This window comes from Dendrobates tinctorius, unplaced genomic scaffold (assembly GCF_039654945.1).
Source record: "Dendrobates tinctorius isolate UK_male_01 unplaced genomic scaffold, ASM3965494v1 ptg000019l, whole genome shotgun sequence".
NCBI classification, from domain to species: Eukaryota; Metazoa; Chordata; class Amphibia; order Anura; family Dendrobatidae; genus Dendrobates; species Dendrobates tinctorius.
In genome coordinates, this window is record NW_027361687.1 from 71,233,234 (window position 1) to 71,254,526 (window position 21,293).

Sequence of the window (21,293 nt, forward strand, 5' to 3'; positions counted from 1 at the left end):
GGGATTAGATGGAATAGCTATGAGTGAGAAAGGCAATCTAAAGTCTGATCAAGCTATAGAGTATGAGGGAAGATGTCACTGTGTTGGAATTTTGGATTACTACAAGAAACAACTGCCCCAAATTAAAGAAATGTAATGTTATTCAGTTAAATATTGTGCCAAGAGTCGTCCGATAGCCTGAGGAGAGGCGCCGTTTGGGTAAGCAAGTCTTCAATCTCTGACTTAAGAAGTTAAAATAATTCCTTCTTTCCACCTGCCCAAAAACACATTTACACCATTCACTGCTGAATAAATGGAGGGAAGACTGCCAGTGTGGGATTAACCTCTTCAGTGCCATGAATGCCTTTTGCAGTCTGACTAATAGCCTTCTCTAGGATAAAGCTATTGAGAGCTGCACACATGTGGTGATTGCTTAGTTCTGCCAGATGTTCCCCCTTCTCCTACCGAAATGTGCTCCCACCGCCCCCTATTCATTCCCAGGCTGTCCAGCATAGCTGAGTAATGAGCAGGGTGTGCTTGATATGTGATATAGCCTAGGTTCCTGTTTAAGCAATGCGGCCATATATGCCATTACGTTATTACAGACGTATTCTGGAGAAAGTAAAGTGTGGATGGGTTGAGAGCAGATCATCCCAAAAGATGGAAATAGTTCATACAAAATTGAATTCCCTTACAAAACATATTTGATTACAGTAGACTTGGCTACTAGATTTGGTTAGTTGAAAATCCGACCCCCTCCAAATATTAAGCATTTACAATGCCAGTTTATACTTTTTTTTTTTTTTACTACGTTCCAGCCATTTGTGAAGAATTTTCCACCACTACCCCAAATTTTGAGACACAATTGTTAAGGCACAAAATTTGGGACGTCCCAGGCAGAAAGGGGGCTCAGTTTTTGTAAAACCCACCTTAAAATAGGTTGGGTCACTCACAACTTAAACTGCCTTATTACTGCCTAACGGGAATATTGGTTAGAGCTCGTTCAGACAAAAGGGTATTCGATCTGTGTGCCACATCTGCAAATTTGAGGAAGTACAAATACAGCAGAAACAGTTCATCATTATTACAGCTTAGCCCTCCTATTTTGGTTCCATTTGGCTCGAACGCCCATGATAAAACATATCCATATTGGTCATTTTCCGGTGAATCCTGTCTTGCTGCGGACCATGAGGTCAGTCTCTTCCCGATTCTGCTCCCTTTTTTTCGGTCTGCTGTCACCACTACTCTCACTTTCTAATTGGAGTGCCCTACACCAACTACAGATTGGAGATGCACAACAACTTCTACGCCTTGGGCTCTTCCTAAAACCTCTGTAATGTACCTCCTCCTGTAGTTTACAGATTGAGTGCCAATTTTTTTATTAGTGTGTGCCCAGACCAGAGACCTAGCTGAAAATTTTAAGGCTCCAGGCATCACTATTACCTCTGCATCCTCTTACTGTTATGTCCCTTTTCATAGTAATTGATGTGTCCAATGTTTTCTCGAAGGTAAAGAATGCATTTGGGTTCACCAATTCTGTTGAGGGCCATTCCTCTACATTAAGTAAAGTTTCTTCTGCAAGGGCGGCCACTGCACAAAGTTCACAGTAACGAAAGAATTGGTTTGCTGGTTACCTCCCTATTCCTCAGAGTCTTTTTGTTGTTTTTTTTGCAGAGTGAATGAAGCAAAGAAAATACCCCCTAAAACACATTGGGGATGAGGCCGGCTTGCTCTCAGTACAAGAGTAAGATGAACACCCAGTACTGTTAACCTAATGACTCCCAATGAAAGTATTCCCATAAACTAAGCTGTAGTTTCTCCACCTTTATTAGCCATTATGTGGTTTTTTACCTTTTTTTTGCTTCAAAATTTGGACAAAATTAATAAAATTACCTAAATCAGTATTGAGATACCCAAATCATACATCATCTCAGCAGGTAGACAAACAAATTTCTTTCACCGCCCCCCCATTTTGTAAATAACCAGGGATTTCAATTTTCACAGCTGAATATAACGTAAAGGTAATCCGTAGAGACTCAGAAGTACAAAGCCACTCAATTAATATTGTTTATGGTATTTTTACACTTAATGTAAATGTTACCTTTGGGGGCCCAGAAAAAAAAGTAATGAAAAATGTCTCCAGACTGAGAGCCAAGTGTTCGTAATCATTGCTCGGTGCTTATATATTTACACAGTAGTCACATTCCTATGACGCATCTCGGTGACGGGGTGTTTATAATCGCTGGCCGTCTGTCTGTCAAATGTAAAGATTTTCAATTTTACAGATGCAGGGGAAAGGCAGAAGCATCAAGCAGAATGTCTGAAGATAAAGAGGCCTTGTCATCTGTCATAAATATGTATTTTTTTTTACCTGGTATAATTACCGCTTTTCTCCAGAATCCGGCTTGTTGTTTTTTATTTCTGCGCATCTTGGTTGCTGAGATATGGCCTTTTTATAAATCCAATATTTTTTGCCAACTTTGTGAGGTTCTCATGAAAATGACCACAGAATAGAGTTGAGAATCCCACCTTTTTGGCTACCAAGGCTAGAGTTATACTGAAGGGAGAAGAGGCCATATCTCAGGAACGGAGAGGGGCAGGAATAAAAGAAAAATATCACCGGATTCAGAAGAATAGCAGCAAATAAAAAAAATTACATATATATGACAAGCAGCACGTTCACTTTTAGGGAAACTTTGAGCAAGAATTGTGCCCTGAATATTAACAGAATACTTCTGGAACAATGTTCTCATGGGACATAAGAATAGGTTAAATCATTACTATCTCCTCAGCTTGATATCAAAAGAGTTAGTTGCTGAGTGTTCTGACCAGTCAACAGCTATCTAATTTGTTTGGGGGTCTTATGTTTCACCCCATAAGAAGTAGATCCCAGTAGAATTTTTTGGCTCCAAAGACCTCTCCGAATGGGACTGTTATCTCTTTGAGTAACTGTTATTGTAACTAAAATAAGTCAGCGTCTTATTTTATTTAACAATCAACCAAGTTTATTGCTATATAAATTAAATAACGAGGATAATGTCACATTTGCATTTAGCTGAAACGTGGGGCCCTGGAGTTGATGTTACTGGTGAACCCTTGCTTGGCATCCCAGTCCTACACTGTTTGAGACCCAGAACTTTGGCCATCTGGAAGGTCCTCTGGTGACCTAGTCTGCCAGGCTTCGTATACCCTGCTCTGATAGATAGGAGTGAGCAATAAGTCCATTAGTCATGCGAGATTTTGCAGTATCTAAAGGCCCCCAAACACATTAGATGACTGTCGGACAAACTATGCCATCTTGGCCAACCCTCCCATACACAGGAGAGCTCACTCTGCTGAGCGCTCCAGAGCTCTCTATGAGAAATCTGCTTGCTGACACATTGGCCGGTGACTTATCTTCAAGAGTACTATGTGACCGGCAGTCTGAAATTGGACATGCTCAATCAACATCTTCCCCAACAATCAGTCAGCCAGTGCCATCATACACATTAGAGTGTCAGTCGAACTTGTCAATATTGGCCAAAATGAGTCTAATGTGTATTGGGGCTTTAAGAGGGCCTATCCAGGTTTGCAGGACCCCAGCAGGGGATAGGATCTTAATCTTCAAAGTAGCATCCCAAACGGGAATCTGTTTGTGGCTCCTTTGTAGGTTTTCTTTATTCTTTGTCTTCATAAGTGTGTATGAAGGAGAACATGTAGCAAATAATAAGACCTTACTGGGCACTTTTTCATAAATTACCCAAATAAATATTATTACTGTAAATAAATGTATCTTGGTCCAAAATGAGTAACAAAATGTTTAAGGGATATCTAAGTTCTCACCAGTTCTTGAAAGCTAAAATGTCACTTTAATGTAATCCCCATATCCATGGCACCTCTGTGTATTATAACATGGATGCACAAGCCCGGTTTGTTTGTTTCATGCCCGGATCAGCTGTTCCTTATCCGTATGTTGAAGTCAGCTCATTGTCAGGCAAGATAAAATACTGTAAAACACAGAATGACCTTGTTGGGATAGATATGTGACACAAACCACCACAGCCAGATGTTTCCCAGCTGTGCGGGGCTCCACACTCGCCAGCCAGTGAATAGAGAGAGTTCTGCTTTCAATCTGGACTTCGAAGAGAGAATTTGTGGATCACATCTATACAAGAAGCCAGGGAGGTCTCACATAGCACCGAGCAGTCCTCATCTCCAGAGCCATCTCCAGAGCTCTAATCCTCAAATATTTATTAACATCATTATTCCTTGAAGAAGACAGGAGGGAACAGGCTAAATGTAACTTAAAAAGTGTTTCAATATATTTGTGACCTCAACAGTTATTTTTTTTATGGAATCACACCTCAAAATATTGTAAAGTCATCAGTGATCTCAGTTTGGACTAGCAGATGTGCTGCTTGTGTTTCCAAGAATCTTTTCAAGATAATTTCTCTTTTTCATGGCTGCGACTGGGGTTGTCCACCATCGTTTTTGGCTTTGTAGCTTAAGTTTCCTCCAACCTGGTATCCTTAAAAGAGCTGGATCACTTGATTGTACAATCATGGATGAGGGTCACATTGTCCATTGATGCAGCTTCTGTGATCAATTGGAAGAGCATTTGTTGCACACCTATTTTGGGTATCCCATGCTTCGCTTCCTTCTCCTTGGTCTGCTGCCCTCTGTTGAGCCCCTCGTTGGGTTTTGCAAGTTGTCTGGTGTGGATCAATGATATCATCTCCATAGACCTTTTTAAGGTCAATTTAGACACACTCGGGTGCCTTGGGATTGAGTTTCTAGACTTGTATGTTTGGTGTGCTCCACCTTCTGTGCACTGGTGCCTTGGGATTGAGTTTCTAGACTTGTATGTTTGGTGTGCTCCACCTTCCGTGCATACTGTGCTTTACTTGCTTCAATTCCTGCTGGGTTCCTCTTAATCCATCCTGCTGCTCTTGAAATTTCTGAGTATTTCCTGTCTTCACTACCCACTGCCTTCCTACTTGCTGCATCAACTCCCAGGGTTCTTGTACCCACCCAAACCTGAGACTTAGAAGATCCATCTCACCTGGTGAACCTAACACCATCTTTGAGTGTAGGTCAATGAACTAGAACCTTAATGATAGCCTGACTGATGGAAGCATGGATATTATCCATAAATACTTCTCTTTTGGGAACTTATATGGTTTCCAAACGATCTCCACTGGTTCTTATGTTCAGATGTAATGCCTTAACATTTGACAGTCAGTCATTCTGGCACCATCAGAACTCCAATAAGAGTCTGCATTTTGTAGATTTTGGAGGCTGTCACAAAAAATGTCATGCTCTGTAGTGTAGTATTTGACCTTGTTGCAATAAAATAGACCACTGGGTTACCCACCATGGTTTTGGGACATCCGATTAATTGACACAGCTTATTAACTTCTCAGGCAAGTCAGAGGAGCAAAATTGGTGGTAGGCCTTCGTAATGTAATCTCATGGATTCCCCAAAGGGTAAAGTCCTGCAATATAGAACTTTTTGGAGTAGTCATAGGGGGTTAATCATTCTGTGAACCAGACCAAAGTTTATGGATCCTCACCATAAAAGAGTGATATTTTCCTTTAATGCCGAGACCCCTTTTTTGTCATTTGTCCACATGATTCTACAGCGTAATGCTCTGTGATTTTGTAAACTCCACCTAAAGAACACTAAAGTTCAAGAATTCATGTCCCAGCCCCACAGATGTTCAAGGGACTTTAAGGGTTTTCTGTTTTCTTTGCATGTGAGGAAATCCAAGCGTTAAAGATCATTTGAAACAAAACATATGGTGTAAAATATGTTTACTGAAGGGGCCGTCACCGGTCACTTATTAAATAATGTGCTTGACATGAGAATAGGAGTAAACGCCTTGTCTACAAATATTATGTCAGTGTAAAATGCTTGTAAGTGATAAGACAAAATGGATTCACGATCGCCGAGAAGGTGCCATGAAATGAGCCTCTTCCTCCGTGGACCCAATGACACCTGGCATGTCTCTTTACTTCCCCAACTAAACAGATAATAAAAGAAGCTGTAACATATACAGATCACTAATGATCATTAAGGATTAGGTTTATCCAGCAGCTGTACTGGAGGTAACATCTTCCAAGTGTCCGCCGCATCTGTCAGATGCTATTTTGGCTAAATATATTGGATGAGAGGTAAAAACAAAATAAACAGGATGTGTTTTTGAGTTTTGTTGTAGTATCCAAAATCTTATAATGATCATTTCCGTTAGTTTTGCCTTGAAAATGAAGGATTTATTTGAAAAGCAGCTTCATAGTGGTCAAACGAAGACGCAAGACCTTCATCTTCAACCTATGACCTAACATTTTGATTTGGAAAAAGACATGAAGACCCTATTTGTTCCATATTAGGACAAAAAGTCTATAGTCTTACTACTGGCAGAGTAAAGAATCTATAGTTTTACTACTCTTACAGTAAAGACTCTATAGTTTCACTGTCAGAACAATATAGAGTCTATAGTCTCACAGCTTTTGCAGTAATGAATCTATGGCCCTACTACTTGCATAGTAAAGAATCTATAGTCTCACTGCTTATACAGTAAAGAATCTATGGTCTGACTGCTTGTACAGTAAAGAATCTGCATCCGTGATGATGATTAAACCTTTTTCCCTGTAGGCGTAGAGGATGCCTACTTGTGACAGTTGAAGGTCACCGTATAAAACAATTTGTAACTCCAGATTTGATAACCAGTCTTGGTACTGCCGGCCACCCATTCCCTTTACCTCGGATGCTCTTCTCTGCACCCTCTCTACTTCTGATGCCCCATTCAGACAGTCACAATGTGGCTTCAGTTTGGCATCATTACTATGGTTGCAAGTTCTGGACCCACCGTGAGTATTGTGAACCCTATGTGTGATATCAGGTTGAAAACTTGACATTTGTGGTTCTAATATAAATGGTAGAATGTGTCTGAATGAGACCTTCATATCTGTGGACATTCGAGTACCAACACTGATGCAGACTGTGTTGGCAGTTAATAGTGATGGTCACTCAGCTACCTATGCCCATAGAGAGGAAGAAGAGGCCTCAGGAATAGCTGAATGTAACATAAAAACATTGAGGAAACTCATAGAATTACTAAACATATCATATCCTTTCATTTTTATTTGCAGTGAGTGGAAATCAAAGATGCGCCCTAAACTGTCGACCCATTGGCTACCGTTTCTACGTACGTCATACCGAGAAAGTACAAGATGGAACTCCTTGTGAAGCTGATTCTCAGGATTTTTGTGTTGATGGGCAATGTCTGGTAAGTATGAGGTCTTATGTCTCATGAGCCAGAATATAGTCAGGTGTTCACTCTCGGATTTGTAAGTGCCTCCGGTTTTCTTAACAATATGTCAAGTTTGTTCACATTACTGAAGAACCAAAGGCAGTTGGACAATTTTACAGCATGCACCTTCTTATTTTCGACCCCTGGATGATAAATTTGTGGGATTACCAAATACCGGGTATTATAAAATGTCTTCACTTTCTTTGTGGCCTTGTCACCAACCTGTTACTTGACAAGAGGTAAAACTCAGACATTTTGTTAGAGGTTCTGTAGATGATTCATATTATAATGTGTACAAGGACAGGATGTTTGTGAGACCAGATTAACTACAAGAGTTGTAAAGAACATTAGATTGTTATGGAGACCACAAGCCTCCACATGTATGCAATAGTACACAAATTAGTAATACGTTGCTGAACCGTGAATGATAGACCTCAAAGAACACATTCTGCCTAGTCTAAGGAAATGTTTATGGCCCTGGCCCTTAAGTAGGAGAAGTCTTCCCTATTAGTTAGTCATGATGGCTGACAAAGGTACCTAAAGTAGAAACACACTTTGCTGGATTTTAATCAATTATTCCATATTTTCAGCTTGGGTGTCAATTGACCACCAAGATTACTTATGTTGACTTTTCTTCTCATTAGTTTTCTATCGAGGGTTGACATTTAGATCTATCGTGATAAACTCAAGGATTCTCCTACAATTTACCAAAAAGATTTTGAAGATGGTTGAGGACATTTTTGTGTTTTTTGTCATTCAAGTATGGTTTTGACACTGGATGGAGTTATCAAGTTTATAGTTTAACAAAAAAAAACGGAATTTGATTTGGATTTGGTTTGACCCAAAAATTGACTTTACATTCAGTGTGAATCGAAAGTATCCTGATTTGAATTCTTTCCCTGGACCATAAGGTATAATAAATGAAGAAGAACAAAGCGATGAAAAAAGTAATAATATATTATACTCTCCTCACCCCCCACTTGTTCTGCCACTGTAATCTCCCTGACCCATCCTCTTCATTCTCCCTCTGGTCTTCTGTCTCCGACCACTAGTCATCACTTATGGCCAACACTGATTAGTCCCATGCATGTGATTGACATCTATTAATTGGGTTGTACCCCATGTGGTGGCACCAAACAACCTACACATCAATGATATGCATGGGGACGGGTCAGCATGGGACATACGTGAAACCAAGATGTGAAAGCTAGAAGACCAGGCAGGGAAGTGTGATGGCAGGATAGGTGAGTAGCGAGGTGAGTATTACATTATATTATTTTTTTTTATATAAAAACATGGCGGCTAGTGAATTGAATTAAAAAAAATTTAAAAAAATTTGAATTCTTGAAAATTTTTAAGAAATTTTCATGTAAATCGATTTGGATCAAATTAGTTTTGCTTATCTTTATTTTCAAGTCATTAGTTCCCTCTTTGTATGAGACTTTGCACTCACTGAAGGTTGGTGTTAAAAAATTACCATGGACACTTTTGTGTTGGAATTATTAAGGTTAGTAGACCTTGCCTGACTGTAGTTGGAATGTTGCCCAAACTCCTCAGGACTAGTCCTGACTCTATACTGATGGCAGATATGGAGGGGGAATGAAGGATTTGACATATTGTTGTTTAAAATAATCTGACACCAGAGGTGTTGGGCAGGAATTTGTTCCCCTCTCCCTATCTGTGATGAGTAGAGTAGGTTTGGTGGAACAAATATTTGGCTAAAATCTATCTAAGATGTAAGGCCAACTTAAGGCCCCTTTACATTTAGCGATGCACCAGCGATCCGACCACGATACGACCCGGTCAGGATCGCTGGTGCATCGATAAATAGTCGCTAGTGAGCTGCCAAACAGGCAGATCTCACTAGCGACGTAGAGACGCAGCAGCGGTTGTTACTTACCTTTCACACGCAGCGATGCTGACGTCCTTCCGCCCGCGTCCACGCGTCGCTCGTCGGCACCAGCAGGAAGCGCCCGACGAGAAATGGACCTGGCCGATCTCGCGCGATCAGCGACAGACAGCGGGGGAGCCGGTCGGAGGTAAGTATCACACATAGCGATATCGCTAGCAATATCACTGCTGCGTCACAAAATCGGTGACGCTTTAGCGATATTGCTCGCGATATCGCTATGTGTAAAACCCCCTTTAGAAGAAACTAAGATTGATAGACTTCTGCATTGAAGTATATTATTGGTGGCTTTTGTCTGCATGAAGACAAGGACATACCTCTACTCTGGTGCTGCCCTTATATGTCTCATAACCACTTTTCTAAGACAATCTGTTATACCGCAGCAGAACCAAATAGCAGTGAAGATCCATTATTCATATTATTTCGAGCACTTGGCTTTGAGAAGATGTGGCTCCTGTCCAGATCCAGAGACGTGCATTTCGTTATCCTGGACAACTTCCCGCAGTCCTGAGTTGAGGTCTATTCTACCCCACCCCCAGCTGTTTTTTAAGAAGGCCATGCCACATCACATGTGTATGACCAGCTGTGCAACAATACACCTATTCTGTAATTGTCTTAAATATCCCTACCTTCATTCTCACATCCAAATCACATATTTACTAAAATTCTCCGACAGATTTTCATTCCGGCTGTAACCTAAATCACATAGATTTAGCCACAAATCCAGTTTAGTGCATAGTGAGCCTATGGGATTACCACTCTCTGATCTAGCGATATCATCAAGCAGTTATTATCAGAGACACTTCACCTTAGTAAAGTAATAGAATTCCATAAGTTAGAAAAAAGGGCACCAGTTCATTAAGTTTTAGCCTACTCCATCAGTTTTAGATTATTCATTGCTAGTTAGATTATTTTCCTTAATGTTGTGTATTATTAGGTAAGGATCTTGCCCTTTTCTACATTTTACATTTCAGGGTTTTTTTTAATTATAAATGGGTATGCATAGACATGAGGGAAAATCCTGAAATTCTTTTTTGGTCAGATTCACTCAATTTGGCTGGCAGATTCGGTTATGTTGGAATAAATTTTCATTTGAAATGAAAGTACTGGGAAAGGGTTAGAGACAATAGACTATTATACTCAACGTTCTTACTGCGCAACCCGCTGACCAGTCCCCCACTAACTCCTTCTGGCCTTGACTTCAACTTGGCAATGTTTTTTGGCAGACTAGGACTCTTGTAGTCACGTGAGGTCTGATGCATATGCGATGTCCTCCATGCGACCGTATAAGACATATTCAGCGTTGTAATACATTCCCAACTCCTAGACAAGACAGGGTGGGAAGCCAAGGACAGGTGAGTATAATGTTCTCTTGCATTTTGACCCCTTCCCATCCCTTAATAGAATCTAACAAAATGGTGGCCGACTGGTTGCCCTTTACCTGGATTGGAGTAAATAGAATTCTGATGCATCCAAAATTTTGAGGGAATTCGTATCCAGTTTGATATGTATCGAGTAATATTCAATTTATAGGAGACTAATATTATAATTGGTATCTCAAGCTTTTATCTCTTTTTATACACCATGAAATTGTATTTGTTTTTGCAGCTGCTGCTTGACATTGAGTTTTCCGGTTTGTCAGAGTACACAAGTCCTTCTCCTGTTCTTTTATCTCCATCTTCGTTCCACTTACAGTATATGCAACGATACCAGATTATAGAGCTTTTTATAGTGTTTTACAATCAAACTGTGTTTTACAGAGGTATTCTCAAATTTGGAAGTTATTCCCCATCCATTGGTCTGATCACTTGGACCCCCAATGATAACAAGAGCCAGCTATCTTAAGAGCCCCGTTTGAATGGAGTGGTGGTCGATTATGTGGCCAAACGTTGCATGATCAACCACCACTCCATTAACATGGGGTTCTCGGGAAGGTTCGGTAGGAGTCCCAGCAGTCAGACCCATAACGATCAGGCTAATGGCTAGTTGTCCTCTTTCTCAACACACTTTGAACCACTAGAAACCATCTAACCAATGTAGACCACTATGACTATTAACAGCAGCCCATTCACTGCAGCACTGGACTTGCTGCTATCCATGTTGGTTCAATACCAGCCATGACCACATAAGGAGAGCTGTGCTGTGTCCACGACTGTATTGAGTCTTCTTCTGATTGGTGGGAGTCTGGGAAGTTGGACCCCAATAATTATTGTAATGAGGCTAATGGCTGTGTAGTCAATTTGAAGTATGTGTGGCACAGATGGCTGCTCCCTGCGATGCAACCCGGAGTATTTTGCTTTAGTGCACGTAAGTTACACTAGGATGTTGTTTAGTGCACCTTTGTCCAGGTTGTGGGTAGCTGTAAGAGATGGGCAAGTCTGGCTACCCATATACAGTGGGGCAAAAAAGTATTTAGTCAGTCAGCAATAGTGCAAGTTCCACCACTTAAAAAGATGAGAGGCGTCTGTAATTTATATCATAGGTAGACCTCAACTATGGGAGACAAACTGAGAAAAAAAAATCCAGAAAATCACATTGTCTGTTTTTTTTTCATTTTATTTGCATATTATGGTGGAAAATAAGTATTTGGTCAGAAACAAGCAATCAAGATTTCTGGCTCTCACAGACCTGTAACTTCTTCTTTAAGAGTCTCCTCTTTCCTCCACTCATTACCTGTAGTAATGGCACCTGTTTAAACTTGTTATCAGTATAAAAAGACACCTGTGCACACCCTCAAACAGTCTGACTCCAAACTCCACTATTGTGAAGACCAAAGAGCTGTCAAAGGACACCAGAAACAAAATTGTAGCCCTGCACCATGCTGGGAAGACTGAATCTGCAATAGCCAACCAGCTTGGAGTGAAGAAATCAACTGTGGGAGCAATAATTAGAAAATGGAAGACATACAAGACCACTGATAATCTCCCTCGATCTGGTGCTCCACGCAAAATCCCACCCCGTGGGGTCAGAATGATCACAAGAACGGTGAGCAAAAATCCCAGAACCACGCGGGGGGACCTAGTGAATGAACTGCAGAGAGCTGGGACCAATGTAACAAGGCCTACCATAAGTAACACACTACGCCACCATGGACTCAGATCCTGCAGTGCCAGACGTGTCCCACTGCTTAAGCCTGTACATGTCCGGGCCCATCTGAAGTTTGCTAGAGAGCATTTGGATGATCCAGAGGAGTTTTGGGAGAATGTCCTATGGTCTGATGAAACCAAACTGGAACTGTTTGGTAGAAACACAACTTGTCGTGTTTGGAGGAAAAAGAATAATGAGTTGCATCCATCAAACACCATACCTACTGTAAAGCATGGTGGTGGAAACATCATGCTTTGGGGCTGTTTCTCTGCAAAGGGGCCAGGACGACTGATCCGGGTACATGAAAGAATGAATGGGGCCATGTATCGTGAGATTTTGAGTGCAAACCTCCTTCCATCAGCAAGGGCATTGAAGATGAAACGTGGCTGGGTCTTTCAACATGACAATGATCCAAAGCACACCGCCAGGGCAACGAAGGAGTGGCTTCGTAAGAAGAATTTCAAGGTCCTGGAGTGGCCTAGCCAGTCTCCAGATCTCAACCCTATAGAAAACCTTTGGAGGGAGTTGAAAGTCCGTGTTGCCAAGCGAAAAGCCAAAAACATCACTGCTCTTGAGGAGATCTGCATGGAGGAATGGGCCAACATACCAACAACAGTGTGTGGCAACCTAGTGAAGACTTACAGAAAACGTTTGACCTCTGTCATTGCCAACAAAGGATATATCACAAAGTATTGAGATGAAATTTTGTTTCTGACCAAATACTTATTTTCCACCATAATATGCAAATAAAATGAAAAAAAAACAGACAATGTGATTTTCTGGATTTTTTTTTTCTCAGTTTGTCTCCCATAGTTGAGGTCTACCTATGATGTAAATTACAGACGCCTCTCATCTTTTTAAGTGGTGGAACTTGCACTATTGCTGACTGACTAAATACTTTTTTGCCCCACTGTACCTCACTTGTGGGTGTGGTTACTGCCTACATAATGGAGGCTTTTGTTTGGCACATGGTCGGTGTCTTGGGAGGTAGAAGGCCTCCAGCGTGCCCACAGATCTGAGGGAGCAGAGAGCCCAGCTTAGGACAGTTTTGTGTTGTTTGCCTGCTTTGAAGACCATTTACCATTTGTTGTTACTCCTGGGTTTATGCAGTAAATAAACCTGCTCAGACTCCTGTTTTCCTCTAGCGCACCTAATTGAGTACAAATCCGTACATTATGCAAAACAATGTACGGTAATTACTTTAATTAGAAGTTGGTTAATGATAGAGTCCTTTTTAAGAATCTAGAATATTTCGGATATTCCTAAAAGTAAAGAGTAAATATGACAGCAGTAATAAATGGGATATAAAGGAAAGCATTTTTTAATTATTAATATCTGAAGTGCTCAAGCTGAAACCTGCAGAAAAAAAGCCAATGGCTGGATTATTTTGAGATGAGACGTGGATGTGTCATGATTGCTCTACCTGCTGTAAATCAGGGGGCGGAGGAGATGACAAAATCCAGCATTCCTCCCTGAACTAGTGGATACAGAATCATCCAGCCTAAAGCTTTAGAAAGAAAACCCTAAGACAACTCGTAGATGGGCTTTAAGGCTCAGTTTGTCTTGTACAGAAATGTCCGTTTTGAAATCTTAATGAAAACCTGTCACTTGACAAAGATATGTATATTTTTACATGGTGTAAATGCCACTGTTCTTTTGAATCTGGCAATGTTTTTCTTCCTGTGCCGCTCCATTCCTAAGATATGGCCTCATCCTCCCTATATATAAATCTAATTTTGTTAGTCAACTGGGTGTGGTCCTCGAGAACCCACAGACAATAGAGAGTTTATGACCTCGCCCTCTTGCTAATGAGAGTAGATTAACATTAGAGAAAGAAGGGACCATATCTCAGGAGCAGAGAAGCGCAGGAAGGGAAGAAAAACATCGCCGGATTCAGGAGAATAGCGGCATTTCACCATATTTATGGCAAGTGGCAGATTCTCTATATAGAGAATCTGTCACTACTTACTAGTTACAATCTTTTGTGTGTTGATCTACGATCTTATCTCCTTTTACTCCCAATTTCTGCAGTAAAGGGAATCTTACAGATTTATGCCAGGACTTTCTGATTATGGCCATACTTGCCAGCTCTGCCAGAATGTTGTGAAGGCTCCTAAAAAGATTGGTTAATCACTTGGGCACTGCCAAAACCTTCTATAGGGCAGAACTTTTTTTCTAATGTTTCATCCATTAAGGGAAAGTGGAAGGGGCACGGAATAGGTGGAAAAAAGCATAGTCCAAAAAAAGCCACTCTACACCAACATTTTTAGACACAGTCCTAGTAAATTTGGCACTGCCAAGGAACCAAAAGGAGGAGGTGAGAGGCTTGTGTAAACTTTATCTAAATTTGTGAGCGTCCTAGTTGGTTGGGGTGTTCCCTGGGTAGTATGGGGGGCAGGATGTAGTGTTGACGAGCATGCTGAAAGTTGGCAAGTTTGATGCATCATGTATAGTTTTAGATGTGTTAATCGTCTTTTAGGCTCCTAGGTGTGGACATGAATGTAGAGTTACACCTCACTTAAACCTCCAACTTTTCACACGTTTACCCAATGGTGGCGAAAACTTCTCTTTTGGCTTTTTTCAAGCTGGCATATTGGAAAATCCGTATGGTTGCACCCTAAGGCCTCTTTCACACTTCAGTCTTTTGACATCAGTTGAAATCCGCCCTTTTTTTAAAAAAAAATGACCCGTTTTTTTTTGGGGCGTAATCCGTTTTTTTTCCCATAGACTAACATTAGTGGTGGATTGTGATGGATGGTTGTCCGTTGCATCCGTTTTTTGATGGATCCGTTGGAATTTAAGTGTCCGCCGTCTGGAGTAGATGAACAAAGTAACATTTTTTTCAGCGGCGGACCCACTTTTTTAAACTGAGCATGCCCGGAAGAATTTTCCATTCATGCAATTTAACTCTAAAACCATTCTGGAGCAGACAAAAAATCTCTCTCTCTCCCAGACACCTGTTCCTTTATATTTCAGACTGCCTGCTGCAACGGATCCGTCCAAAAAATGGATTCGGTGCATCAGGTTTTTGGCAATCTGCAACGGATCTGTTTTTTCACACTTTGACGGATTGCAACTGACCTCAAAAGACTGAAGTGTGAAAGAGGCCTTAATTGTAAGTCAGACCTGATGTCGCCCGTGGATGTGCTCCACGTTTATTACCCTCCTGGTAATAAATCCAAGTGCATGCTCAAATACGGGATATACACCTCAGTGGACGTTCGGCACAGCCGAGTTGGATTGAACCTTACATGTGGCTCGCTGCTTGCAGTCATGGCTTTAATTGCAGAGATCTTGCTCCTTCTGATAATTAAATTGTAGGTCAAAGGAAGTGGCTTGTTATTTTCCTCCTCACCTTGACATTACTATTCCTCCTGGGAACTTTATGCCACCTTAGGGTTTTCTCCTCAGTGACCTGCATTGACTCAAGTGCTCACTGAAGGTTACATAATTTACATACTCCGGAGTCTTTACTAATTTCAAGCAAACTTCCTAATATTTCCATCTTTACTATAGGCTGTAAAGGTCCCGATAGACCTTAGACGGCTGTCGGCCTCACTAGTGACAAACTTCCCAAAGCACATTAATGCAAAGTCTTGACAGAACCAGAAGACAATGTTGAGAGTTAGGGGCCTCCTGCTCTTTCCTACTAGACAATATCAGAGGAAGGATCGGGCATGTTGATTTTCAGCATGCCCAATCCTTTGTTCTCACAGGTTATAATCCAACACAAGAGGAGTCTGGCAGTAATACATCTCCTGTCCCAAATTGGCTCTTCAGGTTCCAGTAAAGCAAGTGAAGACAAATAATGTTTTGAAGGGTTTTGACTTCCCATTTTAATTAAGTTTACTACCTTAAGTATTGGTTTATAGGGGCTTCTACTGCCTGAACCACAGGTGATCAACTGTTATCCTGTTATCCCCTGTGTCTACTAAGGATCCCAATGTGAATGAATGGCACTAATGTGGATCTGCTCCAAATTCCTCCTAGAAAACTGCTTTAATAAAACTTCCTTCCATGTCTATACAAAATCCAATCCTGAAGAGGTTTTGAAAATATATGGAGGAAAAAAAGAAAATTTGGATCACTTCTTTTAAGTGGATCCTTTTGGAATCTTCTTCAAGATAGGAGATTTTTCCCTTCCGGAGTTTACTTTGTCCCCTGAATGATATTGCCCTATTATAAGCAGGCAACGACCTACTGGGGGAAAAGAAAAAAAAATGCCCCAGATAAGGTCAGGTTTGGCTTTTTTCTAACTGTGATATGGTAAAACTGATCTGTATAGCCAGGTTACATGGAGATCTCACTGCTGACGCTTAGTGAGAGTACAAGTACAGGAATAGGCAGGGCGTACATAGAAATCATGAGGCCCCCATAGCAGAAGTTCTATTTGGACCCGCCTTTCAAAACAAATATATATATTTGTCGGGGTCACAAAAGAGCATCTCACAACTTTGCAGCCTTCACAAAGTAATTTTCTGACTGCTGAAGTCCTAGTTTCCTCTTTCATTGCCCCCATTAAGTATGATGCCAATAAAGTTGTCCCCCAAACACAGTATCATACTTCCATGGTGAATTCCTCCACCTTAGTCTCCATATGCACAGTATTATAACCCTTGTGTACCCCACCTCAATTGCCAAGGCAAAGTATGGTGATACCACACCTCTCCAAACTGTATAATGGCACGCATTAGCCCTTCATACAATATATTGGCCCCCACACAGCCCTCCACACAATATAATGGACCCCACTCAAACCTTCACACAGTATAATTACTTGCATACAGTATAATGGCTCCCACATAGCCCTCCAAATATTATCATGGCCCCCCAATAGCCCTCCAAATATTATAATGGCCCCATATAGTCCTCCAAATAGTATAATGCACCCCCCATAATCCTCTATATAGTATAATGCACTCCCCATAGTCCTCCATATAGTATAATGCATTCCCTATAGTCCTCCATATAGTTTTCTGCATACCCCATGGTCTTCCATATAATATAATGCATTCTCCATGGTCCTCCATAGAATATGATGCACTCCCCATGGTCCTCCATAGAATATAATGCACTCCCCATGGTTCTCCATAGAATATAATACACCTTTTATCGTCATCCATTGAATATAATGCACTCCCCATGGTCTTCCATAGAATATAATTCTCTCCCCATGGTCCTTCATAGAATATAATGCACTCCCCATGGTCTTCTATACAATATAATGCACCCATCATGGTCCTTCATAGAATATAATGCACTCCCCATGGTCCTCCATACAATTTAATACACTCCCCATGTTACTCAATACAATATAATGCACCCTATGGTCCTTCATATAATATACTGCACCACCCATGGTCCTCCACAAAATATAATGCACTCCCCATAGTCCTCCATACAATATAATGCACCCCCCCATGGTCCTTCATAGAATATAATGCACTCCCCATGGTTCTTCATAGAATATAATGCACTCCCCATGGTCCTTCATGTAATATAATGAACTCCCCATGGTCATTATTATTATTATTATTATTATTATTATTATACATTTATACAGTGCCATTTATTCCATGGCCCTTTACATGGGAAAAGGGGAAATATAGACAAGTACAATAAACATGTGCAAGACAAGGGACACACAAGTACAGAAGGAGAGAGGACCCTGCCGTGAGGGCTCACAGTCTACAGGGATGGGTGAGGATACACTAGGAGAGGGTAGAGCTGGTTGTGCGGTGGTTCAGTAGACCGAGGATCATTGCAGGCTGTAGGTTTGTTGGAACAGGTGGGTCTTTAGGTTCTTCTTGAAGGTTTCCGTTGTTGGTGAGAGTCTGATGTGTTGCGGCAGAGAGTTCCAGAGTATGGGGGAAGCACGGGAGAAGTCTTGTATGCGGTTGTGGGAAGAAGAGATGAGGTGGGAGTAGAGAAGGAGATCTTGAGAGGATCGAATGTTGCGTGTGGGTAGTTACCGGGAGACCATGTCACAGATGTATGGAGGAGACAGGCTGTGGATGGCTCTGTATGTCATGGTTTGGGTTTTGAACTGGAGCCTCTGGACAATAGGAAGCCAGTGAAGGCCCTTGCATAGGGGGGAGGCTGGGGAATAGCGAGGAGACAGGTGGATTAGTCGGGCAGCAGAGTATAGGATGGACTGAAGTGGTGCCAGAGTGCTAGAGGGGAGGCCAGAGAGTAGGAGGTTGCAGTAGTCGAGGCGGGAGATGATAAGGGCATGCACTAGTGTTTTTGTGGTTTCATGGTTGAGGAATGCGCAGATCCAGGAAATATTTTTGAGTTTGAAGCAGCAGGAGGAGGCAAGAGCTTGGATATGTGGTTTGAAAGAGAGGGCAGAGTCGAGGATCACCCCAAGGCACCGAGCGTGCGGGACTGGGGAAAGCAAGCAGCCATTGACATTGATGGATAGGTCTGTTGGAGGGGTAGAGTGAGATGGGGGAAAGATGATGAATTCTGTTTCGTCCATGTTCAGTTTGAGAAAGCGATATTGTATGGTCATCCATGCAATATAATATAATGTACCCCCATGGTCCTCCATATAACATAATGCTCTCCTCATGGTCCTTCATAGAATATAATGCATTCCCCATGGACCTCCATACAATTTAATGCACTCCCCATGTTACTCAGTACAATATAATGCACCCCATGGTCCTCCATATAATATACTGCACCACCCATGGTCTTCCACAAAATATAATGCACTCATCATGGTCCTCCATACAATATAATGCACCCCCCATGGTCATTCATATAATATAATTCACTCCCCATGGTCCTTCATAGAATATAATGCACTCCCCATGGTCATCCATGTAATATAATGAACTTCCCATGGACATCCATACAATATAATATAATGCACTGTCCATGGTTCTCCATATAATATAATTCACCCCCATGATCCTTCTTATAACATAATGCACTCCACATGGTCCTCCATATAATATAATTCACTCCCCATGGTCCTCCATATAATATAATGCACTCACCATGGTTCTCCATACAATATAATATAATGCACCCCCCATGGTCCTCCATATAATATAATGCACTCCCCATGCACCTCCTTACTCTGTTATGGCCACTGGTCACTGATTTTTCAAAAATGCAATAGTCACCTCTCCTCGTTCCACCTGATGCTACAGTCTACTGAGCTTGTGGTGTAAAGTGCCGCACATTTCAGCACAGCGGGCACACTGTAATGACATTATCGCGCCCGCTGCACTGAGACATCAGATGCTGAGGAAGACTGCATCATCATTTTTCACATGAAGGCCTGCCACCATTGGTGGTATGCCACTGGGAGGAGCATGGCATATATTCCAGGAATTGGGGAATAATGCCCCTGTATCTGGGATAGATACAAAGTGGTTTATGTGACATGCTGCAGCTCTCATCTCATGGTGCTCTCGTGATTCCATTATGAATGACATGACAGTGCTGTGAGAAGAAAGCTGCAGCATGTCACCTACACCACTACGCATCTAGCCTAAGCACTGGGCATTATTCTTTGATTCCTGGGATCGATAACTGTATGTAGTGACACGCAATGTTGTCCTTCTTCCCCTGTGTACTAATCACCGGCAATGAGATCTCAGTGTGACCTGGTTAGTCATATCAGTCTTACATGGTCAGTGAGAAAGGTGATTCTAAGCATCTCTGAGGTTATTATGGTGCTTGAACCTCAATGCATTTCAATGGGAAAATGTTGCCACAGGGAAAACATGCCCTAAGGCGATTGAAATGGCAGTTAAGCTCATTGATATGCGCAGGCACACCCAGTTACTATGCCAACGCCTACGAACTTCACATGACGCCCCCAGAACACAGATTCTGGCAGATAATATCAGCTCTTAAAGCGAAACCCACAGCACAAATGCAAATCTTGCTTCATCACATGACGCACGCCCCTGAGAGAGAATGTGCGCCAAAGTGGATTTAGAAGCCCAGTGAGCCAAACTAGCTCTTAAAGGGCCGACGCGCCTAAGTGGTTCTTAAAGGGCCGGCGCACCAAAATGAGTCTTAAAGGGCCGGAGCGCCAAATCGAAAGCTGAGTGACCCCAGGCTCCAAATTGGAGGTTGATCGACCCTGGCCTACAAATCGGAGGCTGAGCCACCCTGGTCCCCAAATCGGACCCAGAGTGGCCCTGCCCACCAAATCGGACCCAGAGTGGCCCTGCCCACCAAATCAAACCCTGAGGGGGCCCCACCCACCAAATTGGACCCTGAGGGGCCCCACCCACCAACTCGGACCCTGAGGACCCCGCCCACCAAATCGGACCCTGAGGGACCCCACCCACCAAATCAGGCCTTGAGGGGCCCCACAGGCCAAAGTGACCCCTGAGAGGCACCCACAGTTAAAACGGATCCTGAGTTGAAAGTCTTGCAGGGGCAGCAGGCAAGTCTCTCTTAAAGGGGCAGCCCGGGCACCATTTCAAAGCACTGTACTTCCTTCAGTAAATACACATCTAGTTTATTCTACTTCTTATCCACGTTTTCTGCAATTAATGTGGCCCGATTCATGCAGCGTTTCGAAGCCCTTGGTGGGGACAGGTGTGCTATTTATTTTTGGAGTCGATCCGATTTGTAGTTTTTTTTTTAAAAAAATCACATTTTAAGCAAAAATTTTCCCATAGGAATTAATGGCGACCTTTCCATGACCCCCAACTGACATGAATTGAAGCCACAGCGCAGGTGCAGTGAGCTTACAAAGATGGCAGCTATGCAAATGCAGCTTCCACACATGACCCGTATTAGCTAATAGCCAATAGCCAAAGTGGCTACCAAGTTGTCAGAGACTGGGGGCAGGTTGTCAGAAGCTGGAAGAGCCTAGGGCAGGTTGTCAGAGGCTGTCGGAGCCTGGGGGCGGGTTGTCAGAGGCTGGGGGCAGATTGTCAGAGGCTGGAGGCAGGTTGTCAGAGGCTGTCAGAGCCGGGGGCAGGTTGTCAGAGGCTGTCGGAGCCTGGGGGCAGGTTGTCAGAGGCTGGGGGCAGGTTGTCAGAGGCTGG

At 42.3% G+C, this 21,293-nt stretch overlaps 1 protein-coding gene across 2 annotated transcripts in view; it reads left to right on the forward strand.

Annotated features, from left to right (window-relative positions):
• The window catches only part of ADAMTSL4 (ADAMTS like 4), a 236,808-nt gene that overhangs the window by 123,142 nt on the left and 92,373 nt on the right, over positions 1-21,293 (forward strand). For both annotated transcript variants that reach the window (XM_073567228.1, XM_073567227.1), the window contains exon 6: positions 7,111-7,247. In XM_073567228.1, coding sequence (XP_073423329.1) covers positions 7,111-7,247 — 137 coding nt within the window. The remainder of the gene's footprint in view (positions 1-7,110; positions 7,248-21,293) is intronic.